At 47.8% G+C, this 16,238-nt stretch overlaps 1 protein-coding gene across 1 annotated transcript in view; it reads left to right on the forward strand.

The window, feature by feature from the left end:
- The window catches only part of SEL1L (SEL1L adaptor subunit of SYVN1 ubiquitin ligase), a 45,740-nt gene extending 30,260 nt beyond the window's left edge, over positions 1–15,480 (forward strand). The window contains exons 17-21 of the mRNA XM_088460901.1: positions 6,344–6,509; positions 8,750–8,824; positions 10,088–10,260; positions 12,023–12,151; positions 13,859–15,480. Of these exons, the coding sequence (XP_088317027.1) occupies positions 6,344–6,509; positions 8,750–8,824; positions 10,088–10,260; positions 12,023–12,151; positions 13,859–14,092 (777 nt within the window). The 3' untranslated portion in view covers positions 14,093–15,480. The remainder of the gene's footprint in view (positions 1–6,343; positions 6,510–8,749; positions 8,825–10,087; positions 10,261–12,022; positions 12,152–13,858) is intronic.
- The last annotated feature ends 758 nt before the right edge of the window (positions 15,481–16,238 follow it).

Consider the following 16,238-nt stretch of genomic DNA (forward strand, 5'->3'; position numbering starts at 1 on the left):
TTACCCTTGTTATCTCTATTTCTACGAAGTCCATAGGGTTCCACAGGACTCCCGCCCTGTCGCACCTGTGCTGCAGATGGGCTTTGCTCTGGTCACCGGTTTTCCGTCTCCCTCTGGTGAGAATGTGATTCTTGTATGTGTCCAGATCTTTGTTCTCTCTCTTCCTTCTCCTCCTCCGGCCTATGGCTTGATAACTAACTGAGGTGCCTTGGCCCGGGGGCGGGGTATAGGAGGGGGACCTAGTGCATCCTGGGAGGCTGAAAGCTTAACTCTTTGGTGCCCTGCGACTGACGTCACACCTATACCCCAAGGTATCCTGTGGAACCCTATGGACTTCGTAGCAATAGAGATAACAAGGGTAAGTTCTTACCATATCTCATATTTTTTTTTTGCACTTGGGGGGAGCACCCCTGCTGGACAGAGCACCCCCTGGACAACACCACAGCACCCCTTTAGGACTACAGTGACACAGGAGCCACTGAAGCTCCCCCTCTTCTGTCTGCACACAGCTCCTATGGACAACACCGCCTTTATTGGACAACAGCACTGCACAACATAGCCCAGCCGGCCCCTATGAACAACAGCAGCACAGCAACTCCCACCCTCCCTCTTCACTGTCCACAGCCGGAGTGAAAAATGGTGCCGACGCGGGGACCTTTTTATAGAATCCAAAACCCGCAAGAATCCGACAGCGGGATGATGACGTTTTGCCTCGATTTTCAGTTCCGAGCCAGGCAGGGAAACTCGAGCCTGACTCTGTTCCCTGCTCGGATCAGGGGGGTTCGGATTTCTAAAATCCGTACCCACTCATGCCTAATAAAAACCAGGACTAAACTGCTGAAACCTGCTGCATATTCTGACAACATTGTTATATATTCACTGGACTGGGAGTCGCGTCTGATCAAAGGGGGGAGGGTGTCTTAAAATTCTAAAGAGTAGCAGGGTCTACAGCAGTGTTTCTCAAACTCTGTCCTCAGGACCCCACATAGGTCACGTTTTCCAGGTCACCTAGCAGGAGCACAGGTGTGTTCATTACTCACTGACACATTTTAAAGATCCACAGGTGGAGCTAATTATTTCACTTGTGATTCTGTGAGGAGACCTGGAAAACATGCACTGTTTGGGGTTCTGAGGACCGAGTTTGAGAACCTGTGGTCTACAGCACATCCATCCATATATGCTACAGCAGCCAAATAATTGGTCTATGACCTTGGACAGGGCCACGTTAATCCCCTGATATAAGTACAGGCAGTAATACAGTGGTCTAGGCCTGAAGGGAAGACCCCACACCATGCTTTTCTGGGGCTAGTTGGCTATTACAGGAGGCTTGTAAGTCCCTTCACCACGCGGGCCGTCCCAGTAACACAGCTGTCCACACCTCTGTCTGTGTTATTATACAGTCTGTTATTATTGGTCTGATACCGCTGATGCTGTATATATTGTTAGTGTGCGAGCAGGGCCCTCTTACCTCTTTGTCTGCTATTATACAGTCTGTTATTATTAATTAGTTACCAGCTGTAAAGGAAAAGGCCCCAGGATCTATTTGAAGGTTTCTCCTGTACAGGCGCCTCTGGTATAGGTTTGGGGGCTGTGTTGTCCTGTGGTATAGGTTTGGGGGCTGTGTTGTCCTGTGGTATAGGTTTGGGGGGCTGTGTTGTTGTCCTGTGGTATAGGTTTGGGGGGCTGTGTTGTTGTCCTGTGGTATAGGTTTGAGGGGCTGTGTTGTCCTCTGGTATAGGTTGGGGGGCTGTGTTGTCCTCTGGTATAGGTTGGGGGGCTGTGTTGTCCTCTGGTTTAGGTTTGGGGGGCTGTGTTGTCCTCTGGTATAGGTTTGGGGGGCTGTGTTGTCCTCTAGTATAGGTTGGGGGGCTGTGTTGTCCTCTGGTTTAGGTTTGGGGGGCTGTGTTGTCCTCTGGTTTAGGTTTGGGGGCTGTGTTGTCCTCTGGTATAGGTTGGGGGGCTGTGTTTTCCTCTGGCATAGGTTGGGGGGCCTGTGGTTTAGGTTTGGGGGGCTGTGTTGTCCTCTGGTTTAGGTTTGGGGGGCTGTGTTGTCCTCTGGTTTAGGTTTGGGGGGCTGTGTTGTCCTCTGGTTTAGGTTTGGGGGGCTGTGTTGTCCTCTGGTATAGGTTTGAGGGCTGTGTTGTCCTCTGGTATAGGTTGGGGGGCTGTGTTTTCCTCTGGCATAGGTTGGGGGGCCTGTGGTTTAGGTTTGGGGGGCTGTGTTGTCCTCTGGTTTAGGTTTGGGGGGCTGTGTTGTCCTCTGGTTTAGGTTTGGGGGGCTGTGTTGTCCTCTGGTATAGGTTTGGGGGCTGTGTTGTCCTCTGGTATAGGTTGGGGGGCTGTGTTGTCCTCTGGTATAGGTTGGGGGGCTGTGTTGTCCTCTGGTATAGGTTTGGGGGCTGTGTTGTCCTCTGGTATAGGTTGGGGGGCTGTGTTGTCCTCTGGCATAGGTTGGGGGGCCTGTGGTATAGGTTTGGGGGCTGTGTTATCCTCTGGTATAGGTTTGGGGGGCTGTGTTGTCCTCTGGTATAGGTTTGGGGGGCTGTGTTGTCCTCTGGTATAGGTTGGGGGGCTGTGTTGTCCTCTGGCATAGGTTGGGGGGCTGTGTTGTCCTCTGGCATAGGTTGGGGGGCCTGTGGTATAGGTTTGGGGGCTGTGTTATCCTCTGGTATAGGTTTGGGGGGCTGTGTTGTCCTCTGGTATAGGTTTGGGGGGCTGTGTTGTCCTCTGGTATAGGTTGGGGGGCTGTGTTGTCCTCTGGTTTAGGTTTGGGGGGCTGTGTTGTCCTCTGGTATAGGTTTGGGGGCTGTGTTGTCCTCTGGCATAGGTTGGGGGGCCTGTGGTATAGGTTTGGGGGGCTGTGTTATCCTCTGGTATAGGTTTGGGGGGCTGTGTTGTCCTCTGGTATAGGTTGGGGGGCTGTGTTGTCCTCTGGTTTAGGTTGGGGGGCTGTGTTGTCCTCTGGTTTAGGTTGGGGGGCTGTGTTGTCCTCTGGTTTAGGTTTGGGGGGCTGTGTTGTCCTCTGGTATAGGTTTGGGGGCTGTGTTGTCCTCTGGTATAGGTTTGGGGGCTGTGTTGTCCTCTGGTATAGGTTGGGGGGCTGTGTTTTCCTCTGGCATAGGTTGGGGGGCCTGTGGTTTAGGTTTGGGGGGCTGTGTTGTCCTCTGGTTTAGGTTTGGGGGGCTGTGTTGTCCTCTGGTATAGGTTGGGGGGCTGTGTTGTCCTCTGGTATAGGTTGGGGGGCTGTGTTGTCCTCTGGTATAGGTTTGGGGGCTGTGTTGTCCTCTGGTATAGGTTGGGGGGCTGTGTTGTCCTCTGGCATAGGTTGGGGGGCCTGTGGTATAGGTTTGGGGGCTGTGTTATCCTCTGGTATAGGTTTGGGGGGCTGTGTTGTCCTCTGGTATAGGTTTGGGGGGCTGTGTTGTCCTCTGGTATAGGTTGGGGGGCTGTGTTGTCCTCTGGCATAGGTTGGGGGGCTGTGTTGTCCTCTGGCATAGGTTGGGGGGCCTGTGGTATAGGTTTGGGGGCTGTGTTATCCTCTGGTATAGGTTTGGGGGGCTGTGTTGTCCTCTGGTATAGGTTTGGGGGGCTGTGTTGTCCTCTGGTATAGGTTGGGGGGCTGTGTTGTCCTCTGGTTTAGGTTTGGGGGGCTGTGTTGTCCTCTGGTATAGGTTTGGGGGCTGTGTTGTCCTCTGGCATAGGTTGGGGGCCTGTGGTATAGGTTTGGGGGCTGTGTTATCCTCTGGTATAGGTTTGGGGGGCTGTGTTGTCCTCTGGTATAGGTTGGGGGGCTGTGTTGTCCTCTGGCATAGGTTGGGGGGCCTGTGGTATAGGTTTGGGGGCTGTGTTATCCTCTGGTATAGGTTTGGGGGGCTGTGTTGTCCTGTGGAATAGGTTTGGGGGGCTGTTGTTGTCCTGTGGTATAGGTTTGAGGGGCTGTGTTGTTGTCCTGTGGTATAGGTTTGGGGGGCTGTGTTGTTGTCCTGTGGTATAGGTTTGGGGGGCTGTGTTGTTGTCCTGTGGTATAGGTTTGGGGGGCTGTGTTGTTGTCCTGTGGTATAGGTTTGGGGGGCTGTGTTGTTGTCCTGTGGTATAGGTTTGGGGGGCTGTGTTGTTGTCCTGTGGTATAGGTTTGGGGGGCTGTGTTGTTGTCCTGTGGTATAGGTTTGGGGGGCTGTGTTGTTGTCCTGTGGTATAGGTTTGGGGGGCTGTGTTGTTGTCCTGTGGTATAGGTTTGGGGGGGCTGTGTTGTTGTCCTGTGGTATAGGTTTGGGGGGGCTGTGTTGTTGTCCTGTGGTATAGGTTTGGGGGGCTGTGTTGTCCTGTGGTATAGGTTTGGGGGCTGTTGTCCTCTGGTATAGGTTTGGGGGCTGTTGTCCTCTGGTATAGGTTTGGGGGGCTGTGTTGTTGTCCTGTGGTATAGGTTTGGGGGGCTGTGTTGTTGTCCTGTGGTATAGGTTTGGGGGGGCTGTGTTGTTGTCCTGTGGTATAGGTTTGGGGGCTGTTGTCCTCTGGTATAGGTTTGGGGGGCTGTGTTGTTGTCCTGTGGTATAGGTGTGGGGGAGCTGTGTTGTCACTGCTCAGAGATGGGCCTGAGCCACCAGCTTCCTCTTGGGGAGCAGACGTGTGCTGGGGTAAATGAAGGATATGTGGCGGTAAAATGGGCTACAGTAACTCTGTGATACTTACCTATTGGGCAGGGAGGTCACACTAGTCACCGACTATAAGCCACTATAGTGGAAGCGGACCAATTGCAAAGTAAAGGTACAGTACAGCTGAATAGCTGGCAATCCCTCCCTAGCATTGCCTGGTGTACAGCCTGAACCCCAGGGGGCATGGGCCGGGTGCACAGAGCAGTGAGATTTATGTAGTATGTTCAGGGGTAGGCAACGTGTGGCACTCTAGTTGCTGTGGAACTACACATCCCAGCATGCCCTGCCACGGTTTTAGCACACTCTAATGGTGCATACAGATGGTCAGACTTGCTAGATCAACGATGAACGATTTTACCAACTATTTCATGAACGATTTCTGACAGTATTTAAATGAATGATATCGTCCAAATCTGACTGCAAACACCGTCTATTTCAGATGTCGCTATCTGACATGCGGACACGCGCATCGTTCGTCAATGCATGCTAAACATGTCAACGATATGAACCATGTAATGATTTTTATAATCGTTATCGTTCACATCTTCCAGAAAATCTGTTCGTGTGTACCCTCCATTACACCAACAATGTGGCAGGGCATGCTGGGATGTGCAGTGTTAACCCTGACAGTCAATTGGTCAACAGAGTTAAAATGTCGACTTTCAGATGATCGACAGAAAAAGAAGACAGTCAACACATGGGTTTATTTTGGGGGGGTTTAGCCTAACCCTAAAAACACCATGTTTCGATTTTGTTTTTTGTTTTTTTTGTCGTCAATTTGAATGTCAACCTGATAACCTAAATACCAGTCGAACTTATTGACTCTTGACCTTCTAGTGTCCATCCATCGACTGTTGACGTTTTTAATTGTAGACCTACCATCCAGATACTGGAGACCATAACCTTCAAACATTACATTAATTGACCGGATTATAAAAACATCTCTTCCAATCTATAATTGCTTGTTTCTGAAATATCCTCATATTGTTATTGCTGCTGGGGAACCTAAACTCCAACGAAAATCAGGATAACAGTAGTGATGTACAGGGTATAACTGGTGAGCACAGGGTTACACTATAAACTATGGCCACTGATATCTTATTATTATGGCACAGTAGTGATGTACAGGGTATAACTGGTGAGCACAGGGTTACACTATAACCTATGGCCACTGACCTCTTATTATTATGGCACAGTAGTGATGTACAGGGTATAACTGGTGAGCACTGGGTTACACTATAACCTATGGCCACTGACCTCTTATTATTATGGCACAGTAGTGATGTACAGGGTATAACTGGTGAGCACAGGGTTACACTATAACCTATGGTCACTGACATCTTATTATTATAGCACAGTAGTGATGTACAGGGTATAACTGGTGAGCACAGGGTTACACTATAACCTATGGCCACTGATATCTTATTATTATGGCACAGTAGTGATGTCCAGGGTATAACTGGTGAGCACTGGGTTACACTATAACCTATGGCCACTGACCTCTTATTATTATGGCACAGTAGTGATGTACAGGGCATAACTAGCAAGCAATGGGTTATACTATTACATATGGCCACTGACCTATTATTATTATGGCATAGTTTAGTGATAGAAATGGCCACCATGCTAGTAATTATTATATTCAGCAGGAAAACCTTATTATCTTTTGTTTTTCCTTTGTGCACGAGCAGCTGTTTAAGAACGTCTGTGAGCGCGGCCGTTGGTCGGAGAGGTTGATGACTGCGTATAACAGCTACAAGAATGGAAACTCCAACGGAGCCGTGGTACAGTACCTGTTGCTGGCTGAACAGGGGTACGAGGTGGCGCAGAGCAACGCGGCCTTCATCCTGGATCAGAGTAAGTAGCTGCCCAACAATAGTGCAATAGACGTGGCTGTAACCGGGCTCAAATAGCACCGCCAACAGCATCACATAGGAAACGTGGCATCAACTAAACCTTCCAGTGTTGTGTTTTGTGATGTCCGGTCCCGGACAGGGAGGAGTAGTAGTCATTGATCCTTGTAATATCTTCTGTACAGTGACCCATTCCCTGTTATACCCAGTAAGTCTCACGTAGCTTTATATTACTAATAGGTTCCTGGAGAGGGTGAACGGCCAAATGTCTGGCAGCTAAAGTTAATAAATATATTATTATCCCAACATGTGAATTTATAGCTAATGTATTTGCACCTGTACACAGAGGAAGCAGCCATATTGTTACCAGTAACTACACTGAAGCAGGACTGCAGCCCATCATTTCCCCAGGAGCCAGTAACTACACTGAGGCAGGACTGCAGCCCATCATTTCCCCAGGAGCCAGTAACTACACTGAGGCAGGACTGCAGCCCATAATTTCCCCTACAGATGTCACATACATCTTGCTTCCCTACGCATTAAACAGCCTTTCTAGTCACATGAAAAAAATACTCGGCGCTACAGAGTTGCACAGCGCTCACGCGTTCTGTTTAACGTGACTTGTGACGCACGGATGTATGTGGCCATGTCTGTATACGGAGGGAGGACTGCAGCCCATCATTTCCCCAGGAGCCAGTAACTACACTGAGGCAGGACTGCAGCCCATCATTTCCCCAGGAGCCAGTAACTACACTGAGGCAGGACTGCAGCCCATCATTTCCCCAGGAGCCAGTAACTACACTGAGGCAGGACTGCAGCCCATCATTTCCCTAGGGAGTAAGTAACTACACTGAGACAGGACTGCAGCCCATCATTTTCCTAGGAGCCAGTAACTACACTGAGGCAGGACTGCAGCCCATCATTTCCCTAGGAGCCAGTAACTACACTGAGGCAGGACTGCAGCCCATCATTTCCCTAGGAGACAGTAACTACACTGAAGCAGGACTGCAGCCCATCATTTCCCTAGGAGCCAGTAACTACACTGAGGCAGGACTGCAGCCCATCATTTCCCTAGGAGCCAGTAACTACACTGAGACAGGACTGCAGCCCATCATTTCCCCAGGAGCCAGTAACTACACTGAGGCAGGACTGCAGCCCATCATTTTCCTAGGAGCCAGTAACTACACTGAGGCAGGACTGCAGCCCATCATTTCCCTAGGAGCCAGTAACTACACTGAGGCAGGACTGCAGCCCATCATTTCCCCAGGAGCCAGTAACTACACTGAAGCAGGACTGCAGCCCATCATTTCCCCAGGAGCCAGTAACTACACTGAGGCAGGACTGCAGCCCATCATTTCCCCAGGAGCCAGTAACTACACTGAGGCAGGACTGCAGCCCATCATTTTCCTAGGAGCCAGTAACTACACTGAGGCAGGACTGCAGCCCATCATTTCCCTAGGAGCCAGTAACTACACTGAGGCAGGACTGCAGCCCATCACTTCCCTAGGAGCCAGTAAAGTTTGTATTTGCACTATATGGTGTACAGCAACTTGGCAGAACTTTTTCCCCAGTACCACCGGTCCATGCGCTCCCCTGTAATGCGGGTACGTTGGTGAGAAGTCTGTGTATGCGGTCAGGAAGGTATATATATATATATATATATATATATATATATATATATATATATATATATATATATATATATATATATATATATATATATTACGTTGCAGATTTGTGACTTACTTGGTTATTAGGTTTATTTCCTACATATTATTTCAGTCCTCACACTCGCTGCCTCACCTTTGTGTAATAGTGATGATACAGCCCTTGTTCCATACAGTCGCACATCACACTAACCAATAATAACACTTAATAACATTGCATCCAATGCAACCATCCCTAGTTTAGCCAGAAGTCTGTACCACAGTGTAACCTCACTGAGGGACCGTTAATAAGTAGATTGATTTGGGAATGATAAACATTATATTGTACCCCTGTCCTGATAGTGTTCTCACTCACAGGTCCTTTGCCCCCTGACACTGACCTGTGCTTATCCCATCCTACGTTCTCCTCTGTACGCCTACGTGTGCTGGGAGAGACCTGGCGGGTCAGAGGGAAGCTGATAGCGTCCAGCTTGCAGTAAGGAGCACACAGTACAGCAATCCCGGCCTAGAGGCCCCAACACACGGAGAGTTCTGTTCCTCCCTTCTCATATGTTACTTACACCCTGTCTCTCCGCAGAAGAAGCCAGTCTATTTGGTGAGAACGAGACTTTCCCAAGAGCTCTCCTGCACTGGAACCGGGCGGCTGCACAAGGTTGGTTCTCTGGAGCTACAGACTTATTGCAGATCGGTCTCTTGACCTTCCCTAAAAGGGACTCTCTCTCTATAGTGGGAAGATGGTTTCCTAGAAGCTATAAAAGCCAATAATGCTTTCAGACTGGATGGACAATGGGGATCCGGCATTTGTGGTAATTGGGGAAGAAGAAGATCTAAGCAGTTACTGCATTTTAATTGAAATCCAGATATTCCCCTAAAGGCCCGTACACATGATATATTTTTAACGATTGCCTGATTCCGACGCATCGAGACGACAGATTGTTAAACTCGTCCAGTATGTGTACACACTATATCGTGCGGTGCGTGCTCCCGTGGCATCGTCTGTCACATTGTCATGTCTTCCCTACGTACAGTCCAATCAGACGATGCGGCTGGCAACCCCCTATCTGGCAATTGGGCACCAAAACGTCCAGTGTATATGGGCCGCCAAATATGCCGTCCTGTTGGCGGGGAGGGGGGGGTGGCGTGGCACATCGCTGGATACACAAGATGGTCTATATTTTTTTGGCGATAGTAATCAGCCATCAATGGCAGAGAGCCCGCAATGGTTTTTTATTGGAACAGGAAAACCAGAGCTTAGCCGTGCACCCTTCCCTGATTGGCCAGCTGACCGCGCTGCTAAGCCCTGCCACCTTCAGGGATTGGCCCGCTGCCTGCCATTGTCTTCTGCAGTGATGTCCATCAATGGGTGCAAATTATCGATGGATCTACGTTGATGGTTTTGTGCCATCAATGTTAATCACAGGTAGCATCCAACGGTTGCTAACCCGATGGCCATCCCTACCCTATAAACGGTTCATGAGTCTCTTTCCAGGAGAACATGTGGATGTATAAGTTAGTAGTAAATCCCGATTAGTCCATTTATACTCCTGGGAGGAGACCCACATAGCTTTTACTGATTGAGGACCATTCTGTTAGTCTCTGGTGTTCATCTGCAAGCCGATATGCATGTAACTCATTTACCAACCAGTGACAGGTCTAGGTTCCAAGTCTTTCTTCCAGCATCCTGAAGGGCCACGTTACATAGAGGGCCTTATTATGTATGTGGCAATTAATCTACGGGACAGGGACACTAACTAATCCATATGTTCGCACAGAGAAACAGTCAGAACTTGGCCTTTTGATGACATTTACGGTTATGAATCAGACAGATAGGTTTGGGAGTCTCTCCAGTGCTGATAGGCTTACATGGTGTCTGCTGCTGCCCACTTTCCTGTAGTGACTGGTTGCTCTGTTGTAGGATACACGATGGCTCGGCTGAAGTTGGGTGATTATCATTTCTATGGCTATGGCACTGAGGTAGATTATGAGACGGCATTCATCCATTATCGCCTGGCCTCTGAACAGCAGCACAGCGCCCAGGCCATGTTTAACCTGGCGTACATGCACGAAAAGGGTCTGGGCATCAAACAGGTGAGTGCTCACCTCTCAGTGGTCAGTATTGTCATTTCTATCTGCCAAGCTGGTAGCCTACAACGCTCCACTGCCTGCAAAAGGAATAAATGTACAGGTCTGCACACTGATATTCCCAGTATATGACTTACCTGATGCAATGTAATGTGCTTGGTACCACTATAATGGGAGCTTAGGTCTGCAGATGGATATTCCCAGTATATGGCTTACCTGATACAATGTAATGTGCTTGGTACCACTATAATGGGAGCTTAGGTCTGCAGATGGATATTCCCAGTATATGGCTTACCTGATACAATGTAATGTGCTTGGTACCACTATAAAGGGAGCTTAGGTCTGCACACTGATATTCCCAGTATATGACTTACCTGATACAATGTAATGTGCTTGGTACCACTATAATGGGAGCTTAGGTCTGCAGATGGATATTCCCAGCATATGACTTACCTGATACAATGTAATGTGCTTGGTACCACTATAATGGGAGCTTAGGTCTGCACACTGATATTCCCAGTATATGACTTACCTGATACATTGTAACGGTACCACTATAATGGGAGCTTAGGTCTGCACACTGATATTCCCAGTATATGACTTACCTGATACAATGGAACGGTACCACTATAATTGGAGCTTAGGTCTGCAGATGGATATTCCCAGTATATGACTTACCTGATACAATGTAATGTGCTTGGTACCACTATAATGGGAGCTTAGGTCTGCAGATGGATATTCCCAGTATATGGCTTACCTGATACAATGTAATGTGCTTGGTACCACTATATTGGGAGCTTAGGTCTGCAGACGAGATGCAGTCAGGAAGCCAATGATCGAAATGCAGACTGCCGGCTCCCCGACTGTTAAATCCCGGCAGGGGTCTAATGATAAGCGTCGAAATCACGACGCCTATGCCGGGAGCACGACGCATGGCATACTGAATGAAGGTAAGACGGGCTAAGACAGCCGCGGTTGGGAGGATTATGTTAATGCAGGGGTTCCCAACCACGGTCCTCAAGGCACTCTAACGGTCCAGGCTTTAAGGATAGCCATACTGGAGCACAGGTGACTTAATTAGTACCTCAGTTATTTTGATATAACCATCTGTGCTCAATCATGGATATCACTTAAACCAGGACTGTTAGTATGCCTTGAGGACCGAGGTTGGGAATCACTGGGTTAATGGCTCCCGGGGGAGGGTTAGGCTAGGGAAAGGGGGGGTTAGGCACCCCCGGGGGGAGGTTAGGGTTAGGCACCCTCTTCGCAGGAGACTTAGGTTTAGGCTGTGGGAACGGGTGGGTTAGGTTTAGGCACTAAGGGGGGAGGTTAGGGTTAGGCACCCCTAAGGAAGGGTTGGGGGGGGGGGGGGGGCAGGTTTAGTTTTAATTACCTTAGTCCCCTGTCGGGATCTTCACTACTGACGGTCTTCTGGTGTCGGCATTTGAACTGCCGGCCCTCATTCATACTGATTCCCTGCAGACCCATCAAATCTCTTACAATGCTGAGCAGTGAGGAGTGTGTACACCACAATAATATATTACCATACAGGTGGGGCGAGACAATCCTTTCCTCTGATGGAAAACTAGTTTAAGGTTCAACTTGTATTTTTGATTAGTATGTACATAGGATATTGTCTTCCTCTGTAGTCGTTGGTCCTAATCTCCATTCCCTTCATTTATTGGTTTATTGAACCACAAGTGAAGTTTCTTAGTTTGCAGTGTGCACGATCAGTAAGAGATCTCTCTGTATCATTGTGACTTCACAGGACATCCATCTGGCCAAGCGATTCTACGATATGGCGTCTGAGGCCAGCCCGGACGCCCAGGTGCCCGTGTTTCTGGCGCTGTTTAAGCTGGGCATCCTGTACTCGCTGCAGTACCTGCGAGAGATGAATGTAAGTTCATAAATCATTGTTCCTGCTTGTGGCGGTTTCATTTACATTATATATTAGTTTGGTGAAGATATTTAGACCATAAGTGAATTGTGTGACCACTAGCCGTCCCCATTTATGATCACACAGAACTCGCACCAACAATCGGTTACTGCTGAAATAAACCTCGATCACAATTCTCGGACTATATGAAACCTTATAATTTATGACTCCCAAAGAGGCATCACTCCCCTAGTGTTCATTCTAGCACCCTGCACCTATCACCCCATGCATTTCCTCTTTCCTGCATGGGGTGTTACTCTCTGCTCTGGTGCCTCTTGCACACTTGGTCTGTATCTCAGCAGTCAGCTGAGTGTACTAGAGGCACCAGAACAGAGAGTGACACCCCAGGCAGGAAAGTGTAACTGCAAGGGTTGGGATAGGTGCAGGGTGCTAGAATGAAGATTACTCCCCCTATAGTTGAAGCTGCCTCATTTTGTGTAAGGAGACACAAGCTATTAGATGCCGCCTTGTACCGGCAGATGGGAGGCATCACAATATAGGTCCCCTGCAGACATGGTCGGGCCTCATTGGCTGATCCTGTGCTTTATAGTAAAGAATGATTTGTCTTAGTGTAGTAAGACCACAGGGCCGTGTCCTGTTTTTTCTTTGTTTAATCCCCACTCTGATATTGTGTCTTGACGTTTTAAACATTGGAAGTTAATAGATCGGATACAGCAGCAAATCCTATAGTTTGGTCAAAACATTCCACATTGTTGAAATCCCAAAGTCTGTCTCTTAAGATTGGGGGGAGGGAGGTACGATATTTTACCCGGAATTTCTGAATGGAGTATTTGACTTTGAGACTATTTTTGTATGTAGTTTATCAATAGGTTATCGTGGTTTTATATGTCGTCTTAAGGTGCATACAGACACAACGATTTTTTTGAACGATTATTGACAACCATATCGTTTAATCGTTGAAAAAAATCGTTCACTTTCTGAGTTAAAACGATGAAGGATTATCGTTCATGCGCGTTCACGTTTGTAGTTTGTAGTTCAGTCAGACTGACCAACTCAAAAGTTTTCATTAAGGGAACATGCAAAAATCGTTTGTAGTTAAAAAAAACAAAATCGTTCATTACATTTTCCCTTGAAAAAATGAATGAAAATCGTTTGCTAAAATCGTTCATTTACTAAATCGTTGTGTGTGTGTGTGTGTGTATGCAGCTTAAGTATAAAGGTGCATAGACACGGTCAGATTTGTCAGATGAACGATTTGACCAACGATTTGAACTACAAACTATTTTTGACTGCATTAAAATGAATGGAATCGTCCAAATCTGACTGCAAACACATCAGATGTCAGATATCGTTATCAGTCAGATGAACGATGCGCATTCCCACTTGTCAAACGTCAGATATGTCATATTTTCCTTCAGATATGAACGATTGAACGATTTTTAAAACCGTTATCGTTCAGATCTGAAGAAAAATCTGACCGTGTGTGTATGCACCATAAGGCTGAGAGCAGCGTTCTCAGATTATTGACGTGGAAAGGGCACAACATGTTCTAATGCTGTCTATGGTGGTTGTCTGCTACACTGCAGACCTACAGTAATGAATGCGTAGCCTATATACGGGCTTATAATAACCTTTATCCACTGTCTAGTCCATACTGTGCTCTTCCATGCTTGGTCTCTCACGATTCATTGCCGTTTCCTCTGTCAGGTGAAAGAGATGCTGTTGCATGTGGACATGGACCAGTTACTGGGGCCGGAGTGGGACCTGTACCTCATGACTATCATTGCCTTGCTGCTTGGGACAGTCATTGCTTATCGGCAACGGCAGCCCCAGGTAGTGCCAAGACCCCCAACGCCTGTGCCGAGACCGCCTCAAGACCCTGCCCCCGCACAGCAAGACCCACCTCAGCAGCCGCCTCAGGAAGATCAGCCGCCGCAGTGAGAACATTGTTTGATGTGATCACAGACTGTCCCGGCGGTGGCTCGTTTCGGCACAGAGTCTGGACATATGCAACCACTTGGCAACACCGAATGATCTCTGAAAGGAAACCCGTTTGGTTTTGCCATCATTGTTGTTCGTTTTTTTTTTTGTTTTTTTTTTGAGGTTCTTCGCTGTAAAAAGAAATCTATTTTAGGCAGCAGAGCAGTCCGTCAGGATTTCCACTATTTATTAAAGACTTTCAGATTTTTTTGCACCTTTTTAGAAGGCAAAAACTTTACTGAACAAATATTTTGAGAGGGCTTATTTTATTTTTTCCCTGAAACTCCGGACTATAAACGCACTAACAGTTTGTCGTCCGCCCTCCCTGACCACACAGCCGTCCTGCTGCCGGCCTGGTCCCTAGTCACTGTACATTGTGTCACCTGGCACAAGGATATTCCTGCTTCTACAAATCGTCCTGGATCCTCGGTGATCTCGGCCGCTCCTTCTTTGGTTAAAGCAGCGTTTCCATTGCATTGTTCCATTATTATGTTTTAGTACAGCTGATTTATACATCTCTCTTCAGGCGCCAGTTTTGGGCAGCAATAGGGTAATTGCGAATATGAAATGCTGCTGACATCCATCATATCAGACAAACCAACAACATTTCACAATCTTGACATCCCCCCCCCCCCCCCGATTATAGTTTTCTTGCTTTCTAGCACCTGAGCGAACGTTTCGATGCACTAACTTGGAATCTGTCCATTGTTCCAGTATCTGTGAACTACGTACATCGCTGTTCAGTGCTCACTACCTGCAATACACCTGCCGATGGACCCTGGCCTCCTCGTGGGGAACTGCTGCTGTGTTACTTAATGATAAGAGCCGGGTTTAGCAGAGGGTGTACATTATGACCAGGCTTGTGAGTTTTATTTAAGTAATAAAATCCGTAAAAGGAATCCTGGATCCTGTCATTATCACCCAGCCGGTGGGCAGAGGGCACAGTCCTATCGCCTGATCCACGGGGCAGGTATTTATTACAGTCACATACTCCGTTCTAATGGGCACAACAAAACCGTTCACCATCAGAGCATAGTCTGTGAATAGGTCTGATACACATAGAAACACCTAACTCTCCTGTGAGTAGAACATCGCTGTGTAACCCTCAGTAACTGGTCTGAGCGCTTCATTTATAAATGCCCTGTACACCTTGTTTTTACCTGCCAATAATGTGCGCACAGAGGTTTTCAGGCGGACTTTATAATAAAAAATCTTCTTTTAAAGGCAATCTATACATTTAATATACTCCGGAGTCCATATTGCAGATATCCGAAATTCATTCACAATCTAAATAAATAGAAGGTTTTTGTAAATTTTATATTCTCCAATAAGAAGAGCTGCAGGCCCATAGTGTACAGACATTTAGGTGCAATATGTTTCTGCTACTTGAACAGTCAGTTACATGCAATATGTTTCTGCTACTTGTACAGTCAGTTACATGCAATATGTTTCTGCTACTTGTACAGTCATTTACGTGCAATGTGTTGCTGCTACTTTTGCAGTGAGTTACGTGCAATACTTTGTTTCCAAATTGCTGCTATTTGTACAGTTTTGCCATTAACATTGACCATGGTGAGGAGCCACATGCACTTCTCATCGTCCTGACCTGGAAGCTGGGACTCCACTGGTTTCATCGTTCTGCCCCTGGTTCAGATCTCTGTAGGGGATGCAGGACCTGATTCAGAGCTGCTCACAAGATGCGATCGCTTGCTTGCAAAAAGGGTCCGGGTATGCAAATCAAGCGATCGCTCTTTGTGCTTTAAAGACGCCCTCTATGTCTTAGTGAGCGGCAGTTAGCGTACGCTGGACTATAAAACCTCCCACCTGTCACTCGCAGCACACGTCATCTCCAGGAAGAGTCTGATTAATGGGCCATCGGTGCTGCTCGCAGCGCTCGGGGTTGACCTAACTTACCCCAAGCATTGCGAGCAGTTCAGGCTAAAAAACAACCAAGTCACGTGTACAATGACGCTACTTTGCTAATTATGCACACCCATTAAACGCCGTTCTGACGGTCAGACACGCCTGCGTTCGCACAGCCACTCCCCCGTTCACAAGCACCTTCCCGTTACCACCCACAAACGGCGCAATCTGTCACTCAAAGTAG

This window comes from Taudactylus pleione, unplaced genomic scaffold, assembly GCF_031769625.1.
Source record: "Taudactylus pleione unplaced genomic scaffold, aTauple2 ptg000987l, whole genome shotgun sequence".
In the NCBI taxonomy this organism is placed as follows: domain Eukaryota; kingdom Metazoa; phylum Chordata; class Amphibia; order Anura; family Myobatrachidae; genus Taudactylus; species Taudactylus pleione.